The sequence below is a fragment of the Chanodichthys erythropterus genome, chromosome 18 (assembly GCF_024489055.1).
Source record: "Chanodichthys erythropterus isolate Z2021 chromosome 18, ASM2448905v1, whole genome shotgun sequence".
Taxonomy (NCBI): Eukaryota; Metazoa; Chordata; class Actinopteri; order Cypriniformes; family Xenocyprididae; genus Chanodichthys; species Chanodichthys erythropterus.
This window is the reverse complement of record NC_090238.1, coordinates 7,255,502-7,282,641: the sequence shown is the minus strand read 5'-3', so window position 1 is coordinate 7,282,641 and position 27,140 is coordinate 7,255,502. Positions and strand designations below refer to the sequence as shown.

The 27,140-nt window shown below is 36.0% G+C and overlaps 2 protein-coding genes across 3 annotated transcripts in view; one reads left to right on the top strand and one right to left on the bottom strand.

The window, feature by feature from the left end:
- ephx2 (epoxide hydrolase 2, cytoplasmic) overlaps window positions 1-13,180 on the bottom strand; it is a 39,315-nt gene extending 26,135 nt beyond the window's left edge. The window contains exons 1-11 of the mRNA XM_067367681.1: window positions 13,028-13,180; window positions 12,700-12,840; window positions 11,528-11,612; window positions 11,210-11,366; window positions 10,926-11,116; window positions 10,694-10,816; window positions 10,472-10,540; window positions 10,292-10,387; window positions 9,077-9,155; window positions 7,551-7,585; window positions 7,428-7,454 (exon numbers count right to left, since the gene is read on the bottom strand). Coding sequence (XP_067223782.1) covers window positions 7,428-7,454; window positions 7,551-7,585; window positions 9,077-9,155; window positions 10,292-10,387; window positions 10,472-10,540; window positions 10,694-10,816; window positions 10,926-11,116; window positions 11,210-11,366; window positions 11,528-11,612; window positions 12,700-12,797 — 960 coding nt within the window. The 5' untranslated portion in view covers window positions 12,798-12,840; window positions 13,028-13,180. The remainder of the gene's footprint in view (window positions 1-7,427; window positions 7,455-7,550; window positions 7,586-9,076; window positions 9,156-10,291; window positions 10,388-10,471; window positions 10,541-10,693; window positions 10,817-10,925; window positions 11,117-11,209; window positions 11,367-11,527; window positions 11,613-12,699; window positions 12,841-13,027) is intronic.
- A 72-nt stretch (window positions 13,181-13,252) lies between these two features.
- On the top strand, window positions 13,253-27,063 carry chrna2a (cholinergic receptor, nicotinic, alpha 2a (neuronal)). 2 transcript variants are annotated; one of them, XM_067367682.1, is made up of 6 exons: window positions 13,253-14,007; window positions 14,837-14,988; window positions 17,922-17,966; window positions 20,394-20,503; window positions 22,787-23,846; window positions 25,489-27,063. In XM_067367682.1, the coding sequence occupies exons 1-6, from the start codon at window positions 13,926-13,928 to the stop codon at window positions 25,612-25,614; spliced, it is 1,575 nt and encodes a 524-aa protein (XP_067223783.1). In that variant the 5' UTR covers window positions 13,253-13,925; the 3' UTR covers window positions 25,615-27,063. The 2 variants fall into 2 exon arrangements, with proteins under 2 accessions (XP_067223783.1, XP_067223784.1); XM_067367683.1 differs by lacking the exons at window positions 13,253-14,007; window positions 14,837-14,988 and adding an exon at window positions 17,311-17,440.
- The last annotated feature ends 77 nt before the right edge of the window (window positions 27,064-27,140 follow it).

Genomic DNA, 27,140 nt, shown 5'->3' with positions numbered 1-27,140 from the left:
AATTTTAATGGATTAAACAAAACTTATTTATTGTTTTTTAAAAATATATGGCCTCTCCCTGTTAATGTTTGTTATTTTATTGTATTAGTATTTTATTTTTATATAATTAAATAATTACCAAATTCCGTAATGGATTAAAATGAATTTTAATGGATAAAACAATCAAAATATACAAACAAAAAAGAATGAAGAAATCACCAAAGTCAATATATAGTTTTTAAAGCTGTATAACGTTTTACCACATTCTCTTTTTTGTTTAATCTATTAAAATTAACTGAATTTGGTAATTATTTTATTCATAAAATCATACAATCAGTGACTGTCCCAGCTAACAACTTTTGCTAACGGCACCCAAAATGATCAATTAATTCACTCCATAATCAGTATGTAATATAATGCTTCAAATCTACAATGTAAATGCTGCGTGACTTTTACGTGTTTTAATGCGTGCGTGTGATCATTCGAGTCGCATTTGAACTGGAGCAAAGAAAGTTACCATGGAAACGGCGCGGCACCTCTCAACTGACAAGCAGCGAACACCATCTCTCACTGTTGTTTTCACTACTTTCAGGTAAGTTTAGTCCCTAAAATTACACAAATAGTACATACAAATATTCCTGACTCTTTCTTTAATGTAAATGACTGGCTTTCGTTGAATATTTACTTTATAGAAATGGTTTAGTGTCTTCGGAAAAAGTCCGTTAGCATCACAGCCGTTAGGCTAACGTTAACTATAGGAGGTTAACTATAGACTAACTATAGACATGAACTCGTTTATGTAAGTTTGGGCTTTTAATCATATATCTTATATGTATATGAGAGATTTTGATAGATTTGTAAAGGTTTTGCTGGTAAGCTAATTAATTTAATTAATTTAGTATGCACTGTACCATTAATCGGTGACGTCACATACATGGAGAGTGTAAATGGGCTGAAACTACTCAAACACGTTTTGATATTTCATGGTAAACATTTCCAAACACTAAACTATCTCAAACTTGTTTGATCTTTCATGGTAAAATAGCTTTTACGTCCAAACATAAGTGACAGTATGAGCATTACTGAATAAGTAATATTCAACCTAAAAATGTAAATTCTGTTATCTTAAGATTTTTTTGTGTGTATATTCTGTATATTATTCTTTTTCTTTTCTGCATTTCACCTCTGCTATAGTTTATTTATAAATGAGCATGCCATTGTTTACTAAATATTGTTGGCTCTGTGACAAATTGTTTATGTTCCCAGATTTTGCATGCTGATGGCAGTGCAGTTGGACATCTTTAGACATTGTGAACCATGTGACCTGTAAGTGATATCTCAAACATACACTACCATTCAAAAGTTTAGGGTCAGATTTGTAATGTATTTGAAAGAAAGCTTTTATGCCCACCACTGCTGCATTTATTTAAATTGAAATACAGTAAAAAATAATATTGTAAAATTACAATTTTAAAATTCAGGTCTTAAAAAGTCCCTGTAAAGTCAAGTCTGAGAATTGTTTCCAAACACATTATAAATGTTACAAATGTATTGCTGAAACATATTACAAAGATTGTGAACTATGTAGTACTGAATTCTGAAGTTAGAGCATATTATATTTTTTTTCAGGATTTTTTGGGCAGAGCTAAAACAGGGGGCTTGATGATGCACTGGAGCCCCTGAGCATTTGTCAGTGCCTACATCTGTCGACAACAGCCTGCAGTATGTGCCCACCAATGAGTGTAAGTTGCCTTGTGTGCTTATAAGTAGTCCACAGTAACTCTACCAAATTTAATCTAATGTGATTATTTGTTTATATGCATCAGTATAGCTGTAATGCTAAGATACTGATGACACTAAATCAATTTTAAAGTTTTTATCCAGAGTGAACTTTAAAGTCCTTGTATAAGTTTTTACGTTGTTACATGCCAAGGAACCTTGGCGGGCATACCATTAAAACCTCAACTGACCAACAAAGATACCAATGATTGTGTAATCCTTAGAACTTAGTTTCGGCATGCTGCGGCTCTGCACAGTATCTGCTTGTTTATATTTTTGAGTACTGCCAATATACATAGACCAGTCATCATGTGAAAATAACACATCCAATCCTAAAATCCAGAAAGAATATAAATAAAAAGAATAGACTTGTGTTTGTACTGCCCTAATCTTTGATTTTGTTTTTCCAAAGCAGGAAGCCTGCTGAAGAAGACAGAGGACTGAGACAACACATGCACTTGAACACAAATACACACCCTATACATCTGAGGTGTTTTTTTTCTTCATGTGTAATTTTAATATTTGCTTTTGTATGTTTTAAACACTCAATTTTCAATGCATATTTTGAAATGAAATAAAAGCTCAATTTGAATTAGTTAATTGTTTTCATTTTGAGAAACATGGCTATAAGCCTTACAGAAGAACATGGTACTGTTTTCTGTGGTTTATTGCTCAATGATTTTACATGGGTTTCACATGAAGTTACAGGTGTACATGGGGTGTAACATACAGGTTTGTCTGAGCTCATCTAAAATATGAGTTGAAGCACCTGCAAAGAGGATTTGTGACTGTCACAAATAGTTTAGAGCCAATCACTGTAAAGCACTACACCTACAGTACAAAAGTGTGACAATTAAAGCCTCCATTCTGCAGTTCAACTTCTTGAAATGAAAAATATTTGCATAGTAAGTTTATATATATATATATATATTTTTTTTTTTCTTCTTCTTCTTCTTTGAGTCTTTAAAAATATATTTGAGTAGTTTTTGATAACCAGTTAATTACATGAACTACTTGTCTTAATACTCATACGTACAAATAGGTCTACTTAATTTAACAAACAAGCTAATATTCCTTTGGTAAACTGTTTTTTTTTGTAGTTCTTATTAATCAAATAGATGTAGTTATGTATTTCATATACATTTCCCTTTTGGAACCAAGACCTGCGCCAGGACCGGCTAATTGTACAATTTATGCTGGCGTGATTGTGGCCCTATGCCAGCAGTGTCGGCTCAGTTTCGGCACCCGGACTCGGGCCAGTGTACTCGGGCCGATTCTGGCGCGTCATTCATTCCCGTGTTTCACAAGAGTCCAGCAACCGCATCTGGGCTGAGTTATTTCTTCTGGCTTGCCGGTTCTGGGCCATTATTGGCCCACATCTTTTTGGCTACCTGGGTTCCAACGAACGGCGGCGATCAAGCGCCACACACGGAAACGGTCGAGCACCAACAGAAAAACGAGATATTCTACATTTGTTTTAACCAATACAAAATTGCGAAATTCAGACACGACTTTCTCTCACGTTAATATTTAATTTAATGCGGGTTCTATGGTGTTATTATATTGAGAAAATGTCGAGCGCATCAAATGCGCGAGTAATCTCTCCACTCACAGGCGGATTCCCTTGCACAAAACTGGACGCGCGCGCGCTCTCGCTCAGATATCACCATCGGATATCACGGCTGCGTCCGAAAACTTAGGTAGCTGTCTTGCTGCCTCGCTGTCTTGTACGGCGGCGTTTGCGCATGAAGGCACCTCATGATTTCGGACAGACTTCTGAGGCAGCGTAACAGTTTAATGACCTACAGCAAAATAGCGCGAGCTAAACAAATATTTAATTATTACAGTAGTAATTTCTTGATAGAAATGATATCAAAATTGAAATATGGCCAAAATCGTATATTTATACACAAACTGAGCAGCAAACGCAACTTTCGGACGCCATCTTTATTTTTATAGCTCAACTGTCACAGATGGAACCTCACAGGATTGTGGGATATCAACATAGACTGTAAAAAAAATATGGACGTAGTGTCCGTGACGTCACCCATAGATTTCTGAACAGCAGTTTTGACTCGTAAAATGTGTAAATGAGGCCGCGTCCATCTTAGCTGCGCGTCACCGCACGTCACTCCCAGATAACTGAAAATGGGCAAAGAGCCGGGACGAAGTTGGAACCCGCGACTTGTTGCTGAAACCACGCCCGCCCTAGCTATCTATCTTAGATACTATCTAAAATATTAATAAAGATAACAATATCATTAGAAAGTACTAAAGGATTACTGTCAATCTACGGTGCCTTTTTTACGATAACGTTATAGATGCTCCAACACCAGTAGGTTAATTAATTTGTGTGGGGTGTGCAAATAACATATGTATATGTATGTATATCTCTCAAATGTTCTCTCAAACTAATGAGCACGTGCCCAAAGTATAATTTTTCAAAATAGGGCAGCAGTTTTAGTTATATCCAAGCAATGCTGTCGGAGTTGTATATCCTCCTGGTATAGAGTGCCTCAGGGATGACGCGTTTTTGTAGGCCAACCCGGAAGTTAGCGGCGCACGGGTTCCCTCGACTGAAAGCCTATTCATTTTTCCCATAGACTTTTGGAAAAACACAGAAAATAAGCTCTGTGTTTAACAAAGGGTTATGACACTTACACATTTTGTCTATCAAGATAATCTTTACAAGTTAACACAACATTTATAGATTTTGAAGCCTAAATAAAGTCGTCAGATATAAAAGGCTACCAGTAGGCTATAAACGGACTACAGCACACCATGGTCGCGGATCAACGTCATCACCACCAAGCTTCCTCAAACTTTATTTAAAAAACAACTCTATTTAAAAACATGCTCACTGATTATGATCTGCGCTGTTATGAATACTTATCCACTTTTTCATGAGAAATGCTGTCCAAATGTCCTGTTTGTCATGATGACGTCTAAAGTCCCCGCCAAAGGAAGTAGTCCCTTTTAGCAATTTGATAGCAACCACCGATTTTAAGACACAGTAAAAGTTTAAAAAAATCACAAGTGGGTTATAACTGCTGTGTTTTATGTCATAGATCAAAACGTGAAAGTATTTAGAGGCTTTGTTAACCACAGACCGTATTTCAGGCGATTTAGCAAAAACCCATTCAAAAAACCCATAGACTTTACGGCGTTGGAACCGGAAGTCCTAAAATGCTATCTCGCTTCCGGGTTTTGCCTACAAAAACGCGTCATCCCTGGGGCACTCTATTGTCATTGTAGTAAATCTCAGGAACAAAACTTTTAGCCAATGCCATGACGATCCAACAACGTGTGTTCCGCATGCGAGCACATGTACACAGACTGACATCTGTCTCAAGTATGCAGCAAGCCATATATTGTATAAAATAATCCAGAAAAAAGCACAAATACGACTGAGATGCCAAATTCAGCGGCTGAAATGAGATGTTGAGGTAACATGACGGCTCACAGACAGCAGCGGCATACCTGTCACTCAAGTGACCACGCCCTTAATTATGTAGAACTTTAAGGCTTAATATAATTTAAACAGATGAGCTATAAAAAAATCACCCCCTCAGAGTTGTCATGAAGGGCAAAATTCGCAGTATAGACCAAAACCACAATATGAACCAGACTGTAAACATGTTTTTTTCTGCTGTAAACTTGGCTAAGTTAACATGATGGTCAATGAGATTCTGCTCACTTCTGCAGCCTGTCCCTAGCGGCCAGTCGATGAATTGCAGTTTAATTCACTTCCGTATTGGCTTCACGAGAAACGGGGAGGTTGCCGCTTGGATATCAAAGACAAATACATATGCTTCCTTCAAAAATCGATCTGAGGAAGGTATCTCATGAGACAGGAAGTGAAGCTAACACTGGATTCGGACGTGCCTTGATGCCTTCCTACCTTGAAATGTGTCCTCAGAAGTCAGCATTTTCCAGTTTTCTCAAACTTTTGTCCTCCTGCATGTTCAGCCGTGAATCTAGAATTGATACTGTTACATGATTGGCTGTTAGCGTGTCACTCCCTACATTGCTAGGTTACCAGAGAGCGAGTGCCTTTGTCAATACAACCAAACTTGCCTCGCAATCTGTTTTCTTCCGACGAAGAATAAAAAATATCGAACGTTTTATCGAACACATTTTTTATTGATATCAATCACGTGTCTATCGCGATACATACATATCGTTATCGTTTTATTGCCCAGCCCTATTGTTGATGCTTCATAACATTAAGGTGAACCACTGTAGTCATATGAACTGTTTTAAATTTGTTTTAGTACCTTTCTGGGCATTGAAAGTGTTAATTGTCTTGCTGGCAATGCAGGCCTCACTGAGCCATTGGATTTTATGAAAAATATCTTAATTTGTGTTGCGAAGATGAACGAAGGTCTTATGGGTGTGGAACGACATGATGGTGAGTAATTAATGACAGAATTCTCAATTTTGGGTGAACCAACCCTTTTAATTACTCACCCTGGTGTCGTTCCAAACCCATAAGACCTTTCATCTTCAGAACACAAATTAAGATATTTTTGATGAAATCCAAGGTTTTTTTTATCCCCCATTGAAAGCAACGTAATTTCCATCATTCAAGGTCCAAAAGGTAGTAGTAAAGACATTGTTAAAATAGTCAATGTGACTACAGTGTTTTAATCTTAATGTTATGAAGCATCAAGAATACTTTTGTCTGCAAAAACAAAACAAAAATAACGATTTTATCCAACAATTTCTTCTCTACCCTATCAGTCTCATACACAGTTGACATAGTGAACGCAGTTTAGTACTTCCATGTTCTGTGTCAGAACTCAAAATTGGCCGACGCTGTTCACATGAGCAGCACGACACATGCATGTGATGCCAATGCAGGAGTCGGCACCAGAAATATTCTAATTTGTTTTCGGAACAAATTACATGTCTTACATGTCTGGAACAACATGAGGGTGAGTAATTAATAACGGAATGTAATTTTTTGGTGAACTAACCCTTTAAGAACTATTTGCATTTTCAGGCCCCCACTTCCATACTTCCATTTTTAGCTGAAAATGGTGTCTTGCAAATGTTCCCTAAAAACCTGTCAGTGTTATCGGAGCAGAAGCAGTTTTATAACATGATGTGTGCTAAAAAAAGCAGTTTTGGCAGTCAAATGGAATTGCATTTGACAGTACATGTTTCCATTTGAGAATTATTTGCATGCTGAAAGTAGAGATCCTGATATAAATAAATGACTTGCAGTGAGTGAGTCATTCGCATGCCTTAAAAAGTAAGATTAATCTATTTACGAATCATAGATATGTGCAACCAGCATGTACAACCCAATTATGTGCTGTCAATTTATACTCTTTGAATTCTTTCTCAATTCAGACTGCAAACTCACAACTCAGGTAAAACATAGTTTCTTTTGCCGTGGTGCAGTAGATTCAGTAGAGACACAGAAAACAGTATATTTTAGTAATTCTGTCTGCTATGTAAAGGAATGCATAAATTCAGGAATTGCTAATGTATTTTAATGTACTGTAAACCACTTTTAAGAACCGGTTCTCAAGTCCCAACCTTTAAGTACATGTCATGACAAAGCCCTGCATTAAAGGTTTTTCACTATTCTGAAATGTAATACTTAGCCTTCATCAATAATCCTGATGATATGTATGCGTGAAAGCAAAAACAGTACATACCATCTTATCCAAAAATGTCACCAAATCCTAAAAGGCCATGAGGGAGAGAAAAAAAAAAAAAAGATACATTTTGTGCAACATAACAGATCAATGTCTTATTTTTAAAGGAAAATGTTTGCTTACCAGCATGATCTGTTCCTGAGAGTACTCCTCAATGTCTGCACAGACAGAGATAGGAATAAAATAGAGCTTATTTATGTTCTGTAATAATAAACGTTAGTTAACATGTTAATATACTCTATCAGAAGGATGACAATTAATAAGTTTTAATGAAAAATAGCCTTAATATTTTGATTGCATTGTAATCATTTTATAAAAGCAATAAGGCCTTGAGATCATTCTACATTAAGCATATATTCAAAATACAGCACAGCCTCTCACAAGTCATTCCACACACAGTTCCTTGAGTAAACGTCAAATCCTATCATAGAAGTGACCCGACGTACATAGGAAAGAGCAACGCTGCTTGTTTTCATTCTCAGCAGCATAGAATCTCAGCAGTGCAACAATCCCTCAGGGCATTTATTTCAGTTAACTGGAAATTCATGCTTCTTTTAAAGCGAAAGCATGATGACATTTAAGGAAGTATCTCACGGCACGCACATATTGATATAAACCCTCAGCAGCAGTTCTTAGGATCTCTTACTCATGCATTGACTTGAGTAGCATACTGTACAGATACATTAAACTTTTTAGGGTTTAATGCAATTTCAAACAAAAAACTCAAACCTGTCCTGCACACTTCCAACATTGATGAAAGCTACTGTTGGTAAAAACATAAACAAACAAAACATAAAAATATACCTGATGTCAAAAAAAAAAAAAGAAAAAAGAAAAAGTAAGCAGTTCTCAAAGAGTAAAAATGTTCAGAGATCAAAAAACATAACCTATCATAAATGCTTTGAATTGCTTATTTACCATATCTTGAGCATCTTTGACCACATGCAATTTAAAAAAACATTTAACCCTTTACCCTGACAACTTTCTTGGAAAGTGCATTTTTAATGTACAATGATCAAATATCCAGCTAAGTTTATGTACACAAAGTTTGTGTACTGATTCTGTGTTATTGCAATTAGTAGATGTCAAAGGTTAGGACACAACTAAGGGCTTTTCATACTTTGCATTGGGGTTTTTAAGCACATGTTAAGGCTATTTTTAACCCTGTGTTTAGCAATGTGTCATACTTTCTTTTTAGTTTTAAAAGGGGATACTGCTTCTAAGAAGTGCAGTGTCTTACTTTAAAGTTGTGAGGAAATGGAAGTAGCGACAGATCTTTTATTCTGTAACAGAAGAGTGTGAGCTTGCAGGGGCACATTTGAAGCAGATTGGAGATGTCCTATAAATCATGGGGAGGGGGGCATCCCTGTGCCCCCCCTTGCCACCCCCCCTCCCCCTCCAGAGCAGACCGCAATATCAACTGAGAACACAATTTCAGCTGAGTGGGAAACTCCCCAAAGCCAGTGAGCAATTTCATTTTATTTGCTGATCCCACGGACAAAAATAAATGGGCCCCCAATTTGTGTGTCCTGGCACGGGTCCTGTCCAGTTATAAAAAGGTCAAAATATTTTTTTTAAATGAACACAGCAAAGAAAAATCAGTAGAAAAAACAAAGCATGAGACACACTGTATCATAATTATAACTGACCTGGTGGTGCAGTGGAGTCACCGTAACCCTTCATATCCAGAGCCAGAACCCTGAAACCAGCATCGGCCAAAGCCGGAATCTGATGAGAAACAATAAAGAAAAATAATGGTAACACTTTACAATAACATTACATTAGTTAAAGTCAAATAGAAATAAAGAGCACTAACGTGTCTAAGCAAGTGATTTATATTGGTTTAAAATGGTTTCATAACTGATAAACTTAACAGTCATTGAACTTAAGTTAACCCTCTGCTGCTCTTCGTTCATTTTTTTTAGCAAAACAATTGTATGAGTGTTTTACTTCATCGGAATGGTACAAAACTTGGTAACGGTTTTTGCACTATATGTGCAATATGAACACACACAAAAAAATCATGATTCGAAAAGGTTAAATGGTCCTGAAAAAACAGTCACACTTGTTCTCCTCATGTTCAAAAATGACTGCAATGGAAATGAATGGGAGACGAATTAGTGAATGTAGTGAAAACATCTGGTACTGCAGCCAAACAAAATCTTACTGAAAGCTCATTTTTTGAGATATCAAGCACAAATTTGGAACATTTGGAACTTGTTTAGATTTATGGATTTATGAGTCAAATGTATATTTCATATAAAAATTGAAAATAATATTTTTGTGCATTTTCCTTACAACAAACGTAAAATTCTGTAACTTTTTTAAACCTTTTCCACTTCAGCAATAATTTGCAAAGTGTCGTCTTTGAAAAGAGCTCAGAATTGAGTCTGTGCTCTAAAGCATTCAAAATGTTTGACAGTTTAAGTTGGAAATTTAATTTTCAGATCTATGCTGAAAAAGTGAATTATAACTACGGCATAAAAATAATTTAGCACCATAAAATCCCCTTAAAATACAAAATATAAAATACAAAAACATTAAAATATAGTACATTAATTTCATTGAAATTAAAATAAAAAATAAAAATCTGTCATTTTTGACCAACACACGAAGAGCACCTGAGGTTTAACTGGTTTAACTCAGTTAATAACTTAACTGAGTCTTGAGCTGAATAATGACAGTACTGTCTTTTTAGAGTGGCTTTAAAGTCGAATTTGGTGTGGGTCACCAGCTCTGATCTTTAACCATTAAGCTATGCCAGACTGGCACCTATAAGCCGATTTCATGATTTCATGATTTCATGATCATCTTCAAAGGTTTGTATTTCAGTTGCATCAGTTGGAAATGTTGATGTTCCTCACCTGATACCTCCAGGAAAACCAACTCTCAGGGAAACCATGGCACATGAGAACAGGTGGTCCATCTCCCATGTCCACATAGTGGATCTTCACACCAGGCTGAAAAAACAAACGAACACCCTTTTTTATGGCCTTTTCAACTTTGGCAGAATTATGACTTACCTTATCGTCATTATGATTTACCTTAATATTCACATATCCATGAGAGACATTTTCAGGATCACAAAAGGGTGGCTGGAGGTCACTGGTGACCTGTTAAGCAGAACATCTGGCATGTGAAGTAAATATAGATAATGAGGTAATCGATAGCATCTTTTTGGAGGCCCAAATGCCTCCACACAGCAGGTTGCTTTAAAACAACATGGTCTTAATGGGAATTACATGGTTTAGGATCAGAATTCCCACCTCTATTCCTGTAAGCTTCTGGATTTCCTTAAGAGCCTCAGTGATGTCCTTGACTTGAAGAGCATTTATTCCCAAAACTTCAGCTGCCTTGACACTTTCTTCATCCACATCCAGCCAGACTGCCTTAAACAAGTAAATTAAAAGAACATCTGATTACATCCTTAACTAGCCATCTTTGAATCTGCTGCCAGTTTTCAACTGCAGACCTTCTGAAATAATTTACTGCACCTACTTCTTGAGGTTTAACAGCAAGTTTCTCAAGGGCATTTTTGAAGATGTCTGGCTCGGGGATTCTGACACCAGCATGGCAGGATCGCAAAACCAGGTCAAAGCGGCTTTCCAAAACAGAGAGAATCCGAGCGATGCCATCTCTCTGAGGGGTGTCATCCACCCAGACATTGGCCAGGACGCCAGTAGCAATGCCTTAAGAGATAAATCAACGAACCCTCTGACAATAAGACAAAAGGCATTTCATTAGAATTTCTAATCTAATCTCGCAACACAAAAGCAACATACCGTGACGCCGAAGGATGGCAGCAGCATCAAGAACTGGTTTGTTGAATTCTATCTGACCAAAATCATTGAAAAGCTTCTGAGCGGAGAATAGGGCAGGTAAAGACAGACCCTGATCGGCCGCTACTTTCTGACACTCGGCTTCAAACTCAGAAATCATCTGCAGGTAAACACAAACCAATGGCACACGAGTAAATATTTTTATTGCACTAAAGCAGACTGGATGCATATCATGGCAGATGTGTGAATACATTTTCTGCTGCAGTAAAACTGACTAAAATGATTAATCATACTCAGCAGGAATGAATGAATAAAAATTACCTGAGTTAGGGTGATTTTCCCTTTCTCTGAGCGATATAAAGCATTCTCACTGCCAAGATTTGCAATCACATTCTTTATGAAACCCCTAGAGAGACAAACACATACTTTAAATTTCTTGTAATAGATTATATATATATATATATACACACACTACCAGTCAAAAGTTTGGACACATTACTATTTTTAATGTTTTTTGATCTAAGTCTCTTATTTATTTCATAATAAATACAGAAAAAACTATAATATTGTGAAATATTATTACAATTTAAAATTATGGTTTTCTATTTTAATATACTTTAAAATATAATTTATTTCTGTGATCAAAGCTGAATTTTCAGCATCATTACTCCAGTCTTCAGTGTCACAGGATCCTTCAGAAATCATTCTAATATGCTGATTTATTATCAAAGTTGGAAACAGTTGTGCTGCTTATTATTATTTTATAACCTGTGATACTTTTCAGGATTCTCTGATGAATAAAAAGATAAAAATTTTCAGCATTTATTTAAAATAGAAATCTTTTGTAACAATATACACTACCGTTCCAAAGTTTGGGGTCAGTAATTTTTTTTTTTTTAATTTTTTTTTTTAAATTATTACTTTTATTCAGCAAAGATGTGTAAAATTTATAAAAAGTGATAGTAAAGATTTATATTGTTAGAAAAGATTTATATTTTAAATAAAAGCTGTTCTTTTTAACCTTTTATTCATCAATGAATCCTGAAAAAAGTATCACAAGTTCCTAAAAAAATTATTAAGCAACACAACTCTTTTCAACGTTGATATTAACTGAGTAGCCTATCAAATCAGCATATTAGAATGATTTCTGAAGGATCATGTGACACTGAAGACTGGAGTAATGATGCTGAAAATTCAGCTTTGATCACAGAAATAAATTATATTTTAAAGTATATTAAAATAGAAAACCATAATTTTAAATTGTAATAATATTTCACAATATTATTGTTTTTTTTCTGTATTTATTATGAAATAAATGCAGCCTTAATGAGCACAAGAGACTTCATTCAAAAACATTTAAAAAAAGTAATGTTTCCAAACATATATATATATATATATATATATATATATATATATATATATATATATACATATATATATGAAAAAAAGTATTTTATTTATATAATTTAAATAAACAAATAATAGTCACATACCTTGAAATACCAGTGGTTTCCTCAAACTTCTGAAAAGTTTGGGAAAGATGAGGGGTAACAACACCACCCCACAAACTAAACAACACTGCCTTCTTCATGGGAAACTAGTTTTGTTTTCTTTTATTCAAAACTCACAAGCCTCTGTGCAGAAAAGAAACACAAAGGATAAAACATTATACATATTTTTTTACTTGCTTCTGCCTGGATAAACACACACACACACACACACACACACACACACACACACAAAAGTTCGCAGGACAAAGTTCATTGCGCAATGCTGACAAAAAGTAAAGCTCAATTCATAAAGTACTACATTTAACGTTACCTGATACACTGCAGAGTCTGAAAGAGATCGCGAACCCTTAACCTCAGTACAAATTCTAAAACTACTGCCGTGAGGACTCACAATGCCGCACTTCTTGAACACAGTCCGGGCTCTGGGCATAAATACTTAAGAATATTTTAGTCATACTATGGCAGGGGCTCAACTAATTGAATATTAATCACGTAACGTGACGTTCCCCAAATACACGTACCTGATTGGCTGAAACTAGAGTAGGTCCTGGACATTTCGTGAAAGTTACCAAGCAACGTCAACAGAATCTATTTAATATACATAAGATAGGCCTTCACTATAGTAGTTGAAAGGGATCGAATGCCAAAACAAAGTTGTATTAATCGCAAACGTTTATAATTACCGTTTATATGGTTTAATATAGTAAATTAAAATAATATGATAACAAGTAACAGTTTGCAATATCAAGAAGCAAAAAGGTTTTGTGCAACTTAAATAAATGGAAGCGGATGAAACCGAATGCCTCACGTTACATCGGTCTCGTCCGCTCTTACGTTAAGAATAAGGTGAATATTCCAAGAAAAGCTTTTTATTTTATTATTAATTTTTTGTAACGATTTGAATGATATTTTTTATGAAATGCCAGTCAACACAAAGAAGGCGGTATTCTACGCGGACTGTCTAATCCTAAAACAAATTGTGTCATGTAAATATTTAATTATTGCTTTATTTCATAGTTTAATTTTTGAAGACTTTGCAGCGTTATTCACATGTTCACCCCTCCCACTGGTCCTCTGTGGAGACGCACAGCAGCATCATTGGCTTGCAGTCCGTCAGCGCGAGTCTGATGCCAGAGCAGCCACTGCACGAGCATCACATTCAGCAGTCATGACAAGTCATTTCACACATTTCTAGCGGACTTCTGCGTATGAATATGGGGCAAAATCATTTAAAATTATTCCTGAAGAGTCTGTGGCTGTTTTTTCTTATTGTGGAACACGATCAAGCTGGTAAGTGCAGTTGGTTTTTATCAGCGAAATTATATTTTATAATTATATATTAAGCCTTAATGTTATAAAAAAAAATATGCAAATCGAATTAATTAGATCATGTATTTAAAATCAGTTGCATTTGTGTATGAATAATGTAATGTAAAGTATCAGAAAGTTATTCTTTTTACTCTCTTCATATGTGGATGAGGGCCTTGAGATGCATATTAATAACTTTTTTTCACAACAGTCTACATATAGCATATTTTAATTCTATATGGAATCCATTGGCAATATTTTAAACGAGCTAAAAATTCAGTATGCATAGAGTGGGAATCAAAAGGACATTCTGAAATTAATATTACATTTTCAATTCAACTGAAATGAACACAACAAAGTGTTTTCAGATTTTTTTCGACCTTACTGTATGTTTGCATTGGTTCCTGTCCCTGTCTGACTCCACTTTGCTTCCTATTTAGATTCTAATATGAAGTTTCCACCCTCTGTACTAAGAAAAAAAAAACATCAAATCACTGGACGGATGGATTAATTAGAGCTGACTGCAGTGATTAAGGAACAAATAGTAATTACAGTGAGGAGGCGGCTCTGCTCGGCCAGCCTTTTATTTTACCCAGCAATAACTCAGTTAGTGTGACGTGACCTCAAGTGCGACCTATTCAGTGTTGTGCATCCTCCACAGTACCTTTCCAAAACATTTATCAGACACTTTGTAATCAATTACAGTGCTGAATTAATCAGTTGTCACGAATAAAATAAAGTGCATGATCAAGATCTGTCAGAAACTCTCTCTTTGTCTATGAATATAACATCATATGTATGTCTCTTGCAGCACCATCAGATGGTTGGATCCATGCGCATGCAGAAGACAAACTCTTTAAAAAACTCTTCGTCGGTTACAATAAGTGGTCCAGACCTGTGCGCAACATCAGCGATGTTGTTATCGTCAAGTTTGGCCTCTCGATTGCCCAGCTTATTGATGTGGTAAGTTGATATTTTGCATGTTTTTGATGCTTGATGCTTGTCTTGGTCATAACTGAGTGGCAAATTTAAAGCATCAATGCACTAAAATCATCATAAATGCATACACTATAAAAAAAAAAATATATTATTATAATATGATTTATCACAACACACATCACATCTTTCATCAAATCAACTTAGATATTTAATGTGGTTCAGATAACATAATTTGAGTTTCTGTTGATTAAACCAATCGCCTTCATTGTATTAAAGGGTTAGTTCACCCAAAAATGAAAATTTCTGTCATTAATCACCCACCCTCATATCGTTCTATGCCCGTAAGACTTTTGTTCATCTTCTGAATACAAATTAAGATATTTTTGATGAAATCCAATGGCTCTTAAGACCCAGAAAGGTACAAAAAACATATGAAGAGTTTGGTTCCAAAACGCTATAAATGCATTTGGATTCATTTGAGTAAAAATGTGTTTTCTTTACCAAGAAAGTGGCAAGATGAAAACCACTATTTTCTCTTTCAAACTTTCATATATAGAATCTTTGGGTTATAATAACATAAAAAAATTCAAATCCAGATTTAGATTTTCAAAGATTTATTAAAAAAAACTGATTATTTTTTTTTCCCCCAAAATTGACTAAATCCATGACACTTTTTTTCTTTCTGAAAATACAATTAATCCATTGAATCAATATAAAAGTTATTGAAACTGTTGCAAATACACAACAAGGTAAGTTGATCCACATATATGACAGCTTCTGAACTTGGTCAATACTAATCTTCAGTCATCGCTCCCAAAATGCATTCAACGGGTCATCTTGTTAATGCTATAAATTAATTATGTCTCCGTTTGTCATAACAAAGAGTATCTGGCACCACCGCACGGTTAAAATAAAAACAACACATTTGCCGAGTACATTGGAATTGACTGTAACTACCCAGGGGTGTCGCTATAGTGCAAACATTCAAATAGCAATCATGTTAAGTTTTTTTTTCTATTTAGATGTTTAGAATCAAAACTAGCAATGCCAGATTTAAGAATTAATCATTCTTGGTCAAACGGCTTTTAAAAGCTGTTAATGATTTAGTTTCGGGGAACGGTCCAGAAGTTTGATGCTGTCATGAACAAGCAACAGCCACCGGCATTTTTCCTCCTCCCGAGTGCCTCATCTTCTTAATCTCCTCGTGTAAATGATTAGATTTTGATGGCTTACGTTTCTTACCCACCACAGAAACTACCACAGGTTCATTAATGCCGTCGAAATTATTTCATTTTTTGTTTTTGTTGATCACAAAGTACAAAGTAGATAAGGAAAATTACCCCCGGTTTTACAGAAAAGGCTTTTTGAAAATAGGCTCATTTTCCAACTCCCCTCGAGTTAAACAGTTGAGTTTTACCGTTTTTGAATCCATTCAGCTGATCTCCGGGTCTGGCGGTACCACTTTTAGCATAGCTTAGCATAGTTCATTGAATCTGATTAGACCGTTAGCATCTCGCTCAAAAATGACCAAAGAGTTTAGATATTTTTTTTATTTAAAACTTGACTCTTCTGTAGTTACATCGTGTACTAAGACCGACGGAAAATGAAAAGTTGCGATTTTCTAGACCGATATGTCTAGGAACTATACTCTCATTCCAGCGTAATAATCAAGGAACTTTGCTGCCGTACCATGAGATTGGCTGAATGGATTCGAAAACAGTAAAACTCAAATGTTTAACTTTAGGGGAGTTGGAAAATGTGCCTATTTTCAAAAAAAGTGGAGTGTTCCTTTAAGCTAGTCCTAGACTAAAATGCATGTTTGAGCTGCTGTAACTACTTAAATAATCTAATTGAACCAAGGCCTAATCCTGTCTTAGTCTAAGTCCTGTCTGTGAAACTGGGCCCTAGAATGCCAGGTGTATTGAGAGCGTGATTGGTTGAGCGGGTGTATTCCCGTATTCTGCAGAGAAAGGAGACTGGCGATTGTCACTGTTTGGAAAGAAAGGGAGAAAACATGACAGAATAACATGGTGGATTTCGCATTTTGAGTACAATTAAAAATGGATTTTTCAATACCGACCAGATTCAATACTGATTTTGGCAAGAACTACGTTTAAAAAAAAAAAAAAAAAACTACCATATTTGGAACCAAATTTGGAACCAAACTCTTCATATTTAAAACAGTACAGTGGTTCAACTGTAATATTATGAAGCGACCAGAATACGTTATTTTGGGGGGATTTTTGGCGCACAAAAAGTATTCTTGTTGCTTTATAACATTAAGATTGAACCACTGTACTCTGTACACTGTACATGAACTGATTTAAATATGTCTTTAATACCTTTCTGGATCTTGAGAGGTTCAGTGACATTGCTGGCAACGGAGGCCTCACTGAGCCATCGGATTTCATCAAAAATATCTTAATTTGTGTTCCGAAGATGAATGAAGGTCTTACGGGTGTGGAGCAACATGAGGGTGAGTAATAAATGACAGAATTTTCATTTTTGGGTGAACAAAATTAACTCAAATTTTTAATTTCAATGAACTCAAAATTTTAAGGCAACCAGGTAACTTACTTTTTAAGTTAAACCAACATTTTTTTTAATTTACAGTTTTTTTGGCCTCAAAAATCTAAGAATTGAAGAGTTTGTAAATGATAATGAGAGCTGTACATTTTCTGATGGAAATGTATGGCTGCTTGGGTCTCTGTAATATTCTGGTCTCCAGAAATGGCTCGAAAATTGTGTTATTAATTACTCGACCTGTCGTTCCAAATCCTTAATACTTTTGTTCATCTTTGGAATGCAAATGAAGATATTTTTGATGAAATCTGAGAGCTCAATGTCCTATGCAATTGAAATAATTTAATGCTTTTTGAATCCCTCCAAGTCTGTGGGTTTTATTCATCTACCAGACCAAATGTTTGATGCTAACTTCATCCTCTGATATTCTACAGGATGAGAAGAATCAAATGATGACAACAAACGTTTGGCTGAAACAGGTGACGATCTTTATATTTAATTGAAGTGATCAATAAATCATATTGTGGTCAAAGCTCAAACCAACAGCTAATATAATTCATGAACCCTTCAAATAACCTTCATTGTGAAACCAAATACTATAATTACATTCTCTAAACCTCAAAGATAAAATCAAAAGCATATTTCTCACATACTGTAAATACAGTCACACTCAGTCAGTTTAGATCAATATCAGTCAAGCAACTGATGAAGAGGAGGTTATGTTAAGTAGCCATTTTTGCCTAATGGTGATCAAACACTTGAATTTTGAAGAGTCACATGCTAATAAGAAGGCATGACTTGACCTCATTTTGCAAAATGTACATAAATAAATGCACTTTCTTTAAAATAAATTAAATATATTATTTGGACCTATACACTGATGAGCCACAGCATTATGACCAGTCGCAGGTGAAGCAAATGTCATCGATCATCTCCTAACAAGGCCAAATGGTTTGGGTAGATTAGATGGTAAGCAAATAATCAGTTCTCCTAATCTTTGACAAGAACCAAACTGTTATGGAAAGTTGACTGGGTCAGAGTATCTCTGAAACGGCAAGGCTAGAGTGTTGCTTTCGGTCAGCAGTGGTGAGAATTCACAGAATCAACAGTAGTCCGAGGAGGGACAAACCACAAACTTTAGCACCCAAGACTTCAGGACGTTTAGCACCCAAGACATATCGATGCACAAGGGCGCTGAAGGTTATCACGTCTGGTCTGAGCCGACAGAAAGTGATGACAATGGGCATGCTAGCATCAGAACCGGACCTTGGATCAGTGGAAGAAGGTTGCTTATTCCAACGAGTCCCGTTTTCTTTTATATCATGTATGTGTGTGGCATTTGGAGAAGTGATGGCACCAGGATCACTGTGGGTAATGTTCTGCTAAGAAACCCTGCGTCTGGCCATTCATATCGACGTAAATTTGACACGCGCTAACTACCTAAACGTTATTTCAGAGTCAGTGTTCCCTGGTAGAAGTGGTCCCTTTCAGCAGGATAATGCCCCTGCCACACTGCACACATTGTTCAGGAATGGGTTGAGGAACAAGATGAAGAGTTCAAGGTGTTGCTCTGGCCTCCAAGTTCCTAGATCTCAATTCAATTGAGCATCTGTGGGATGTGCTGGACCAACAAGTTCAATCCACGACAGCTCCACCTTACAACCTACAGGACTTGAAGGATCTGCTGATAATGTCTTGGTGCCAGAAACCACAAGACATCTTCAGAGGTCTTGTAGAGTCCATGCCACAGGCAGGTCAAAGCTGTTTTGGCAGCACGTGGACAACCAGCAGCATATTAGGCAGGTGGTCATAATGTTTCGGCTCATCGGTGTATAGAAATTATGGTAAAACTTTACAATAAGTTTTCGTTTGTTAGTTCAAATTAGCCTTCATGTAGCTCAAACAGTAAAGCACAGCAACGCAAAGATCTTCAGTTTGATTCCCAGGGAAAGCAAAAACTGATAAAATGTTTATCTTAAATGCAATGCTTTGGATAAAAGTGCCTGCCAAATGCCTAAATGTAAACTACATTAGTTAACATGAGCTAACAATGAAAAATACTTCTGTAGCATTTATAAATTTAGGTAATTTCAACATTTACTAATACTTTAAGATCAAAGTTGCATCTGTTAACATTAGTTAATGTATTGTGTACTAACATGATCTTCTTATTAACTAAAAAGTTTATTTATTAGTTAACTTTCAAATGAAAATCACCCCAAGCTTTACTCAACCTCAAGCCATCGTATATGATTTTCTTCTTTCTGATGAACACAATCAGAGATATATTAATAAATATCCTGCCGCATCCAAGCTTTATAATGGTAGGGAATGGGATCAATGACCGCCTTCCGTATTCTACTTACGAAGAAAGTGTAAAACTCTCGCAGTTCAAAAAGCTTACGCTGCCTACGTCCTACGCCTTCCCTATTTAACTTACGGAAAAAGCTTAACTGACGCGATGCCAGTTCCGTTTTTTCGTAAGTTGTATAGGGAAGGTGGTCTGGCAGAAACTAGATATTTTACTTCATAACTTTTTAAATATGGATGTATTAATTTGCTTCAGAAGGCCTGGAGCCATGTGGAGTACGTTTAGGATGGATGGATGTGGATGAAAACACTTTCTTCAGATCATACTCGTTGATCCCACTCACTGCCATTATAAAGCTCAGATGCGTCAGGATATTTATTAATATATCTCTGATTGTGTTCATCAGAATATTCACCTAGGATGGCTTGAGGGGCGGTAAAATTTGGGGTATTTTTCATTTTAACTATTCCTTTAAATGTATTGCTCTTTGTTAGTTCATGTTAGTTAATACATTAACTAATGTTAACAAATACTGTAAATTGTTACCATAATTATCCATATGAGAAAATATTACAAATGACTTTGACCTCTGCAGGAATGGAACGATTATAAGCTGCGCTGGAACCCCTCTGAGTTTGAAAATGTGACGTCAATTAGAGTCCCGTCAGAGATGATTTGGGTGCCTGACATTGTCTTATACAATAAGTAAGTATTGATGAATATTTTGTCAAGGTGGTCCTGTGTATTTGGACATTAAAGGTTATGGTTAAACTAACACGGTGTCCTGTTCAAATTCTAGAAGAAAGAGGACAGTCCAAGTCTTAATGGCTCTATTAATATCTGCAGCCCCTAGATCCAGCGCTCTGGTGTTTTCTGTAACATTAATATGTGAAATCAAACAGACATGGCGTGAAATAAGATGTTAAGCACTGCTGTAGTTGATTTAAAAAAGGTGCATGTTTTAATCTCCTAATAAAATGTCAAATGACTCGTCTATTTTCAGAAACACCAGGTCTGTCTTTATCTATGAGGCAAATTTGATCTCGACAAAAGAGAAATTGAGGTCCTCTTGCATCATCAGACCTGAAGCAAAAACTAAAAAAGTGATGTAGATACTTGAAGTAATTATTGCAATTGTCATGGAACGTCTTCCTAAAGGCATACAGAAAGTTTGTACCCCAGATACATCAAAGACACTTCCTCTAATTCATCCATATTTTAAAGAAAGCTCTTTTAAAAGGCTCAGCGCATACTTTCTGTGATTCGGTTATAATGTTAATAATCTTTTGTGCTACAAACTGGAAATAATTAAGTTTTTTTTAGCCCTTTGAATGCAGCATTCATTGTTTTCTTCTCTTTTCTTTTTTGCTGTGCTTTTAAGGCTTAGATAATTGCTTTTATTAATTTCTTTATTCAGCAAGGACGCATTAAATTGGTCAAAAGTGAGTCAATACACTCTTTTTAAAATAAATGCTGTTGTACTTTTTATTCATCAAGGAGTCCTGAAAAAGATGTATCATGATTTTTTTTAAAATGATGAAGCTGCAAAACTGTTTCTTGAGCAGCAAATAATGCATTTTAGAATGATTTCTGAAGGATCGTGTGACACTGAAAATTCAGCTTTGCATCACAGTAATACAGTGGGTACGGAAAGTATTCAGACCCCCTTAAATGTTTCTCTCTTTGTTATATTGCAGCCATTTGCTAAAATCATTTAAGTTATTTTTTTTCCTCATTAATGCACACACAGCACCCCATATTGACAGAAAAACACAGAATTGTTGACATTTATTAAAAAAGAAAAACTGAAATATCGCATGGTCCTAAGTATTCAGACCCTTTGCTGTGACACTCATATATTTAACTCAGGTGCTGTCCATTTCTTCTGATCATCCTTGAGATGGTTCTACACCTTCATTTGAGTCCAGCTGTGTTTGATTAAACTGGACTTGATTAGGAAAGCCACACACCTGTCTATATAAGACCTTACAGCTCACAGTGCATGTCAGAGCAAATGAGAATCATGAGGTCAAAGGAACTGCCTGAAGAGCTCAGAGACAGAGTTGTGGCAAGGCACAGATCTGGCCAAGGTTACAAAACAATTTCTGCTGCACTTAAGGTTCCTAAGAGCACAGCGGCCTCCATAATCCTTAAATGGAAGATGTTTGGAATGACCAGAACCCTTTCTAGAGCTGGCTGTCCGGCCAAACTGAGCTATCGGGGGAGAAAAGCCTTGGTGAGAGAGGTAAAGAAGAACCCAAAGATCACTGTGGCTGGAGTCTGGAGATGGGAGAAAGTTGTAGAAAATCAACCATCACTGCAGCCCTCCACCAGTCGGGGCTTTATGGCAGAGTGGCCCGACGGAAGCCTCTCCTCAGTGCAAGACACATGAAAGCCCGCATGGAGTTTGCCAAGATGGTGAGAAATAAGATTCTTTGGTCTGATGAGACCAAGATAGAACTTTTTGGCCTTGATTCTATGCGGTATGTGTGGAGAAAACCAGGCACTGCTCATCACCTGTCCAATACAGTCCCAACAGTGAAGCATGATGGCAGCAGCATCATGCTGTGGGGGTGTTTTTCAGCTGCAGGGACAGGACGACTGGTTGTAATCGAGGGAAAGATGAATGCTGCCAAGTACAAGGATATCCTGGAGTGCTCAGGACCTCAGACTGGGCCGAGGGTTTACCTTCCAACAAGACAATGACCCTAAGCATAGCTAAAATAACGAAGGAGTGGCTTCTGAATAGTTTCCGTACCCACTGTACAGTAGATTACATTTTAAAATGTATTCAAAAATAAAAAACAGTTATTGTAATCGGAAACATTTTTTCACAATATTACCGGATTTACTGAATTTTTGATCAAATAAATGCAGCCTTAGTGAGCACACATGACTTCTTCATAAAACAAATAAAAAAACATAAAAAAATCTTACTGACCCCAAACTTTTGAACAGTAGTGTAAACTCATGAGGTTTTGTCTACAGTGCAGATGGCGAGTTCGCAGTGACCCACATGACCAAAGCCCACCTGTTCTACACGGGAAGGGTGAGTTGGGTTCCTCCAGCCATCTACAAGAGCTCCTGCAGCATTGACGTCACCTTCTTCCCGTTTGACCAACAAAACTGCAAGATGAAGTTCGGCTCCTGGACCTACGACAAGGCCAAGATTGATCTGGAGCAAATCGAAAACACAGTGGACTTGAAGGACTACTGGGAGAGCGGTGAATGGGCGATCGTCAATGCCGTTGGAACCTACAACACGAAGAAATACGACTGTTGTCATGAGATCTACCCGGACATCACCTACTTCTTCATCATCCGCCGTCTGCCTCTGTTCTACACCATCAACCTCATCATTCCCTGCTTGCTTATTTCTTGTTTGACCGTGCTGGTGTTTTACCTGCCATCGGACTGTGGAGAAAAGATTACGTTGTGTATTTCCGTCCTTCTCTCCCTCACCGTTTTCCTATTGCTCATCACTGAAATCATTCCCTCGACATCTCTGGTCATTCCACTCATTGGAGAGTACCTGCTCTTCACTATGATATTTGTCACCCTCTCCATAGTCATTACTGTTTTTGTGCTTAATGTGCACCATCGATCACCCAGCACCCATAAAATGCCCTGTTGGGTCCATTCGGTGTTCCTGGACCTCATTCCCCGCTGGCTCTTCATGAGACGCCCAGAACCCGAGCCGAAGCGCCGCAACACGGCCAAGCTCAGCACATCCAAAAGCTGGCTTCAGCAGGAGACCAGCGTGGATGGGCAGAACTGTCAGGATGTGGAGTTCGAGGTAGGGATGAGAATATCGACGTCCATCTCATCCCCATCTGCCACGTCTCTGCACCTGTCCGACTCGGAGCCTTTACTCCAGAAGTACGAGCTCCAGCAGTTAGGGCACGTGGTGAACCTGTGTCAGCGTCCAGCAAAGCTTACAAACCTCGTGTCAGACCCCAGTCTCAGCTTCTCACCACGTGTCCTGCAAGCCCTGGATGGGGTGCGCTACATCGCTGATCACCTGCATGCTGAGAATGAAGACTTTTCAGTGAGTGATCCAATCATGCAGACTTGAGTGATTATGGAAGCCCCTTTCTGCCACATATGAAAAGAAAATCATGCGTTGGTGAATCATAATTATGAGATTAAAAAGTCAAAATTATGACATAAGTCATAATTATTATATAAAAAGTTGTAATTAAGAGTTGAAATTATGATAATAAGTCATAATTATGATAAGTCATAAAATGTGATAAAATGTCAGTTATGACATCCCAAGACACATTGAGATAAAAAGTTGTAATTGTAAATAGTTGAAATGATGATATACTAAATCCTAATTATAAGATTAAATGTCATAATAATGACATCCCAGGTTATATTATGAGATAAAAATTATGAAATTGACAGTTTAAATTGACATAAAAAGTTAAAATAATGAAATACTAAGTCATAATTATGAGATAAAATGTCAAAATTATGATGTCCTAAGTTATATTATGAGATAAAAAGTTGTAATTGAGATTAGTTAAAATTATAATTAAAAGTCAGAATTATGATAGTCATGAAATTAGATAAAATGTCAAAGTTATGACATCCCAAAACATGAGAAAAAAGTTGTAATTGAGATTAAAATTTGAAATTATGACAATAAGTCATAATTATGAGATAAAAAAGTCATAAAATGAGATAATATTGGAAATTGATGTCAAAATTATTGAGATAGTCCAAATTAATTCTCATAACACGAGATAAAATTGGACATTGACGTCAAAATTATGAGATAGTCCAAATTATGAGATAGTCCAAATTATGATAAATGTCATAATTATGATAAAAATTCTAAATTGTTATACTAAGTCATAATTATAATATAAAGTCATGAAATTAGATAAAATTGAAAACTGACACGTCAAAATTATGAGATAGTCCAACTGATGATATACTTAGAAGTCAAAATTATAAGATTAAATGTCATAATTATGATAAAAAGTTAAAATTGCGTCATACTAAGTCATAATTAAAATATAAAAAGTCATAAAATGAGATAAAATTGAAAATTATGATGTACCAAGTCATAAATATAAGATTAAATGTCATAATTATGATAAAATGTCAAAATTATGACATTGTCATATTATGAGATAAAAAATTATGAAATTGACATAAAACGTTCAAATGATGAGATACTAAGTCATAATTAAAATAATGAAATCCTAAATATAATTATGATAAAACGTCAAAATTGACTTCCTAAGTTATTTTATGAAATAAAAACATGAAATGATGACAAAGTCAATATTATGACATACTAAGTCAATTATGAGATAAAAAGTCAAAATTATGGCATCCTAAATTTTAATTATATATATAGATATAAAGTTGCACTTATATAAAGTAACAAAATAAAGTTGTAACTGTGAAATATAAAGTCTTGATTTATAAAAAGCATATTGCAGTTAATAGAAATAAAATTGCAGTTACAACAAAAATGTTGACAATTACCTTTTTAAAAAAACCCTAAAGTGGAAACTAAAGTGAATGATAAAGTGCTAAACCCTTTCGTGTGAATATTGCATCGTGTTTCTCCCCCAGCTAAACTCTGCTTCATGGCCACTGACCTCATTACATTGTTCACAGGTTTTCTGCTCTGAGCACTTTTGAACCACACTGTGTTTGCTTTTTGACAGGTCAAGGAGGACTGGAAATACGTGGCAATGGTCATTGACCGTATCTTTCTGTGGATGTTCATCATCGTCTGCCTGCTGGGAACGGTCGGCCTCTTCTTACCTCCCTGGATATCAGGAATGATCTAAGCACTTGGTTAAGAGCCGTGATGCAGACCAACATCAAGAGCTCTGATAAAGACTTGAAGCCAAGACCTTTTCAGGAATCCATTAAAAAAATTAAAAAACATTTGTAAAATAAAAAGGTCTTTTATTGTCTCTTCCTTTGATTATAGATATCCACTCATTCAGGGATTATCTGAGGACACAATTCTTTGTTACAACACAGGAAACACAGCTCAGCCCTGGCTGAATGCCCTGACATTTACCACTATCAAACCGCACAGAGTCCTGTCGTTTCCATACATAAAGAGCGGGGCCGTCACCACCGCAATATGCAAAATTAACCTTTGGGAAAGAGGCAAACGCTTATGTGACCCTGATGGGTGGCAGTTCACTCTTTACCCTTTATCCAACTGTTCAATGAATCGTAGATTACATTCCGTGCCGCTTTCAACAGCAATTATCTCCAAGGTCAGAAAGCAACTATTTATTTATAACTTTCTCAAGTCTTTGAAAACAGAATGCTTTTGATATTGCAAAGGCCATGCAATTATGAAAGACGGGTCTGTGAACCATGTGGGTCATTGATTTTTAAACGGGATCTGGGAGAAAAATTACATTTATTACTTGAAAATCTGCTTGTCCACTGAACTAAAACACTATTTTGCAAAACATGAAGAGCAATTAATGCTAACAACTAACAACTAGGATCTGCCTTTATCTGCTGGAATCAAGAATTAATTGTGACATGAAAATGTCTCTTTCAGTTGAATTCACAATTAATGTACAGTAAGTGAGACTATCTGCCAGTCATATCCCTTAAAGGGATAGTTCATCCAAAAATGAAAATTGTGTTATCATTAACTCGCCCTCAAGTTGTTCCAAACCTGTACACATTTCTTTGCTCTGCTGTACATAAAGAAAGATATTTTGAAGGAAGTTTGTAACCAGGCTGCTATGGAATACTATGGAAGTCAATGGTGCCCCAGAATTGGCCACATTCTTCAAAATATATTCCTTTGTGTTCAACAGAACAAAGAGATTTATACAGGTTTGGAACAACTTAAGGGTGACATAATTTTCATTTTTGGGTGAACCATCCCTTTAATATTACAGCTGTGTAAAAACACCCTAACAGACTACTGATAAATGAGACGATATTGAGCGTTGTCGCCCTCTACTGATGTTTGTGTAAAACTACTGATTTAAACCCAGGATTCCCACTGTCGTGAAATAAACAATTAAATTAAAAATAAAAATTAAAAAAGAGAGTTATTTGATTGAAAAATTGAATTATTTAATAAAAATATAAGGTTAAAATACATAAAAATATTTAATTGATCTTTGTGAGGCAATCTACAGGAATCTAACTTTACATTTTTTTTTTTCTAATAATCCAAATGATATTTTTCAATTATATATTGTTTAAAAGAGAACTCTCAATGAATTTTGGAAATATATTAAATATTTGGATTTTTGATTGAAGTCAATTTATGGAGGCACTGAAAACTCAGAACAATTAAAAGTATTTTTGTGATTCTAAATCAGTTGGA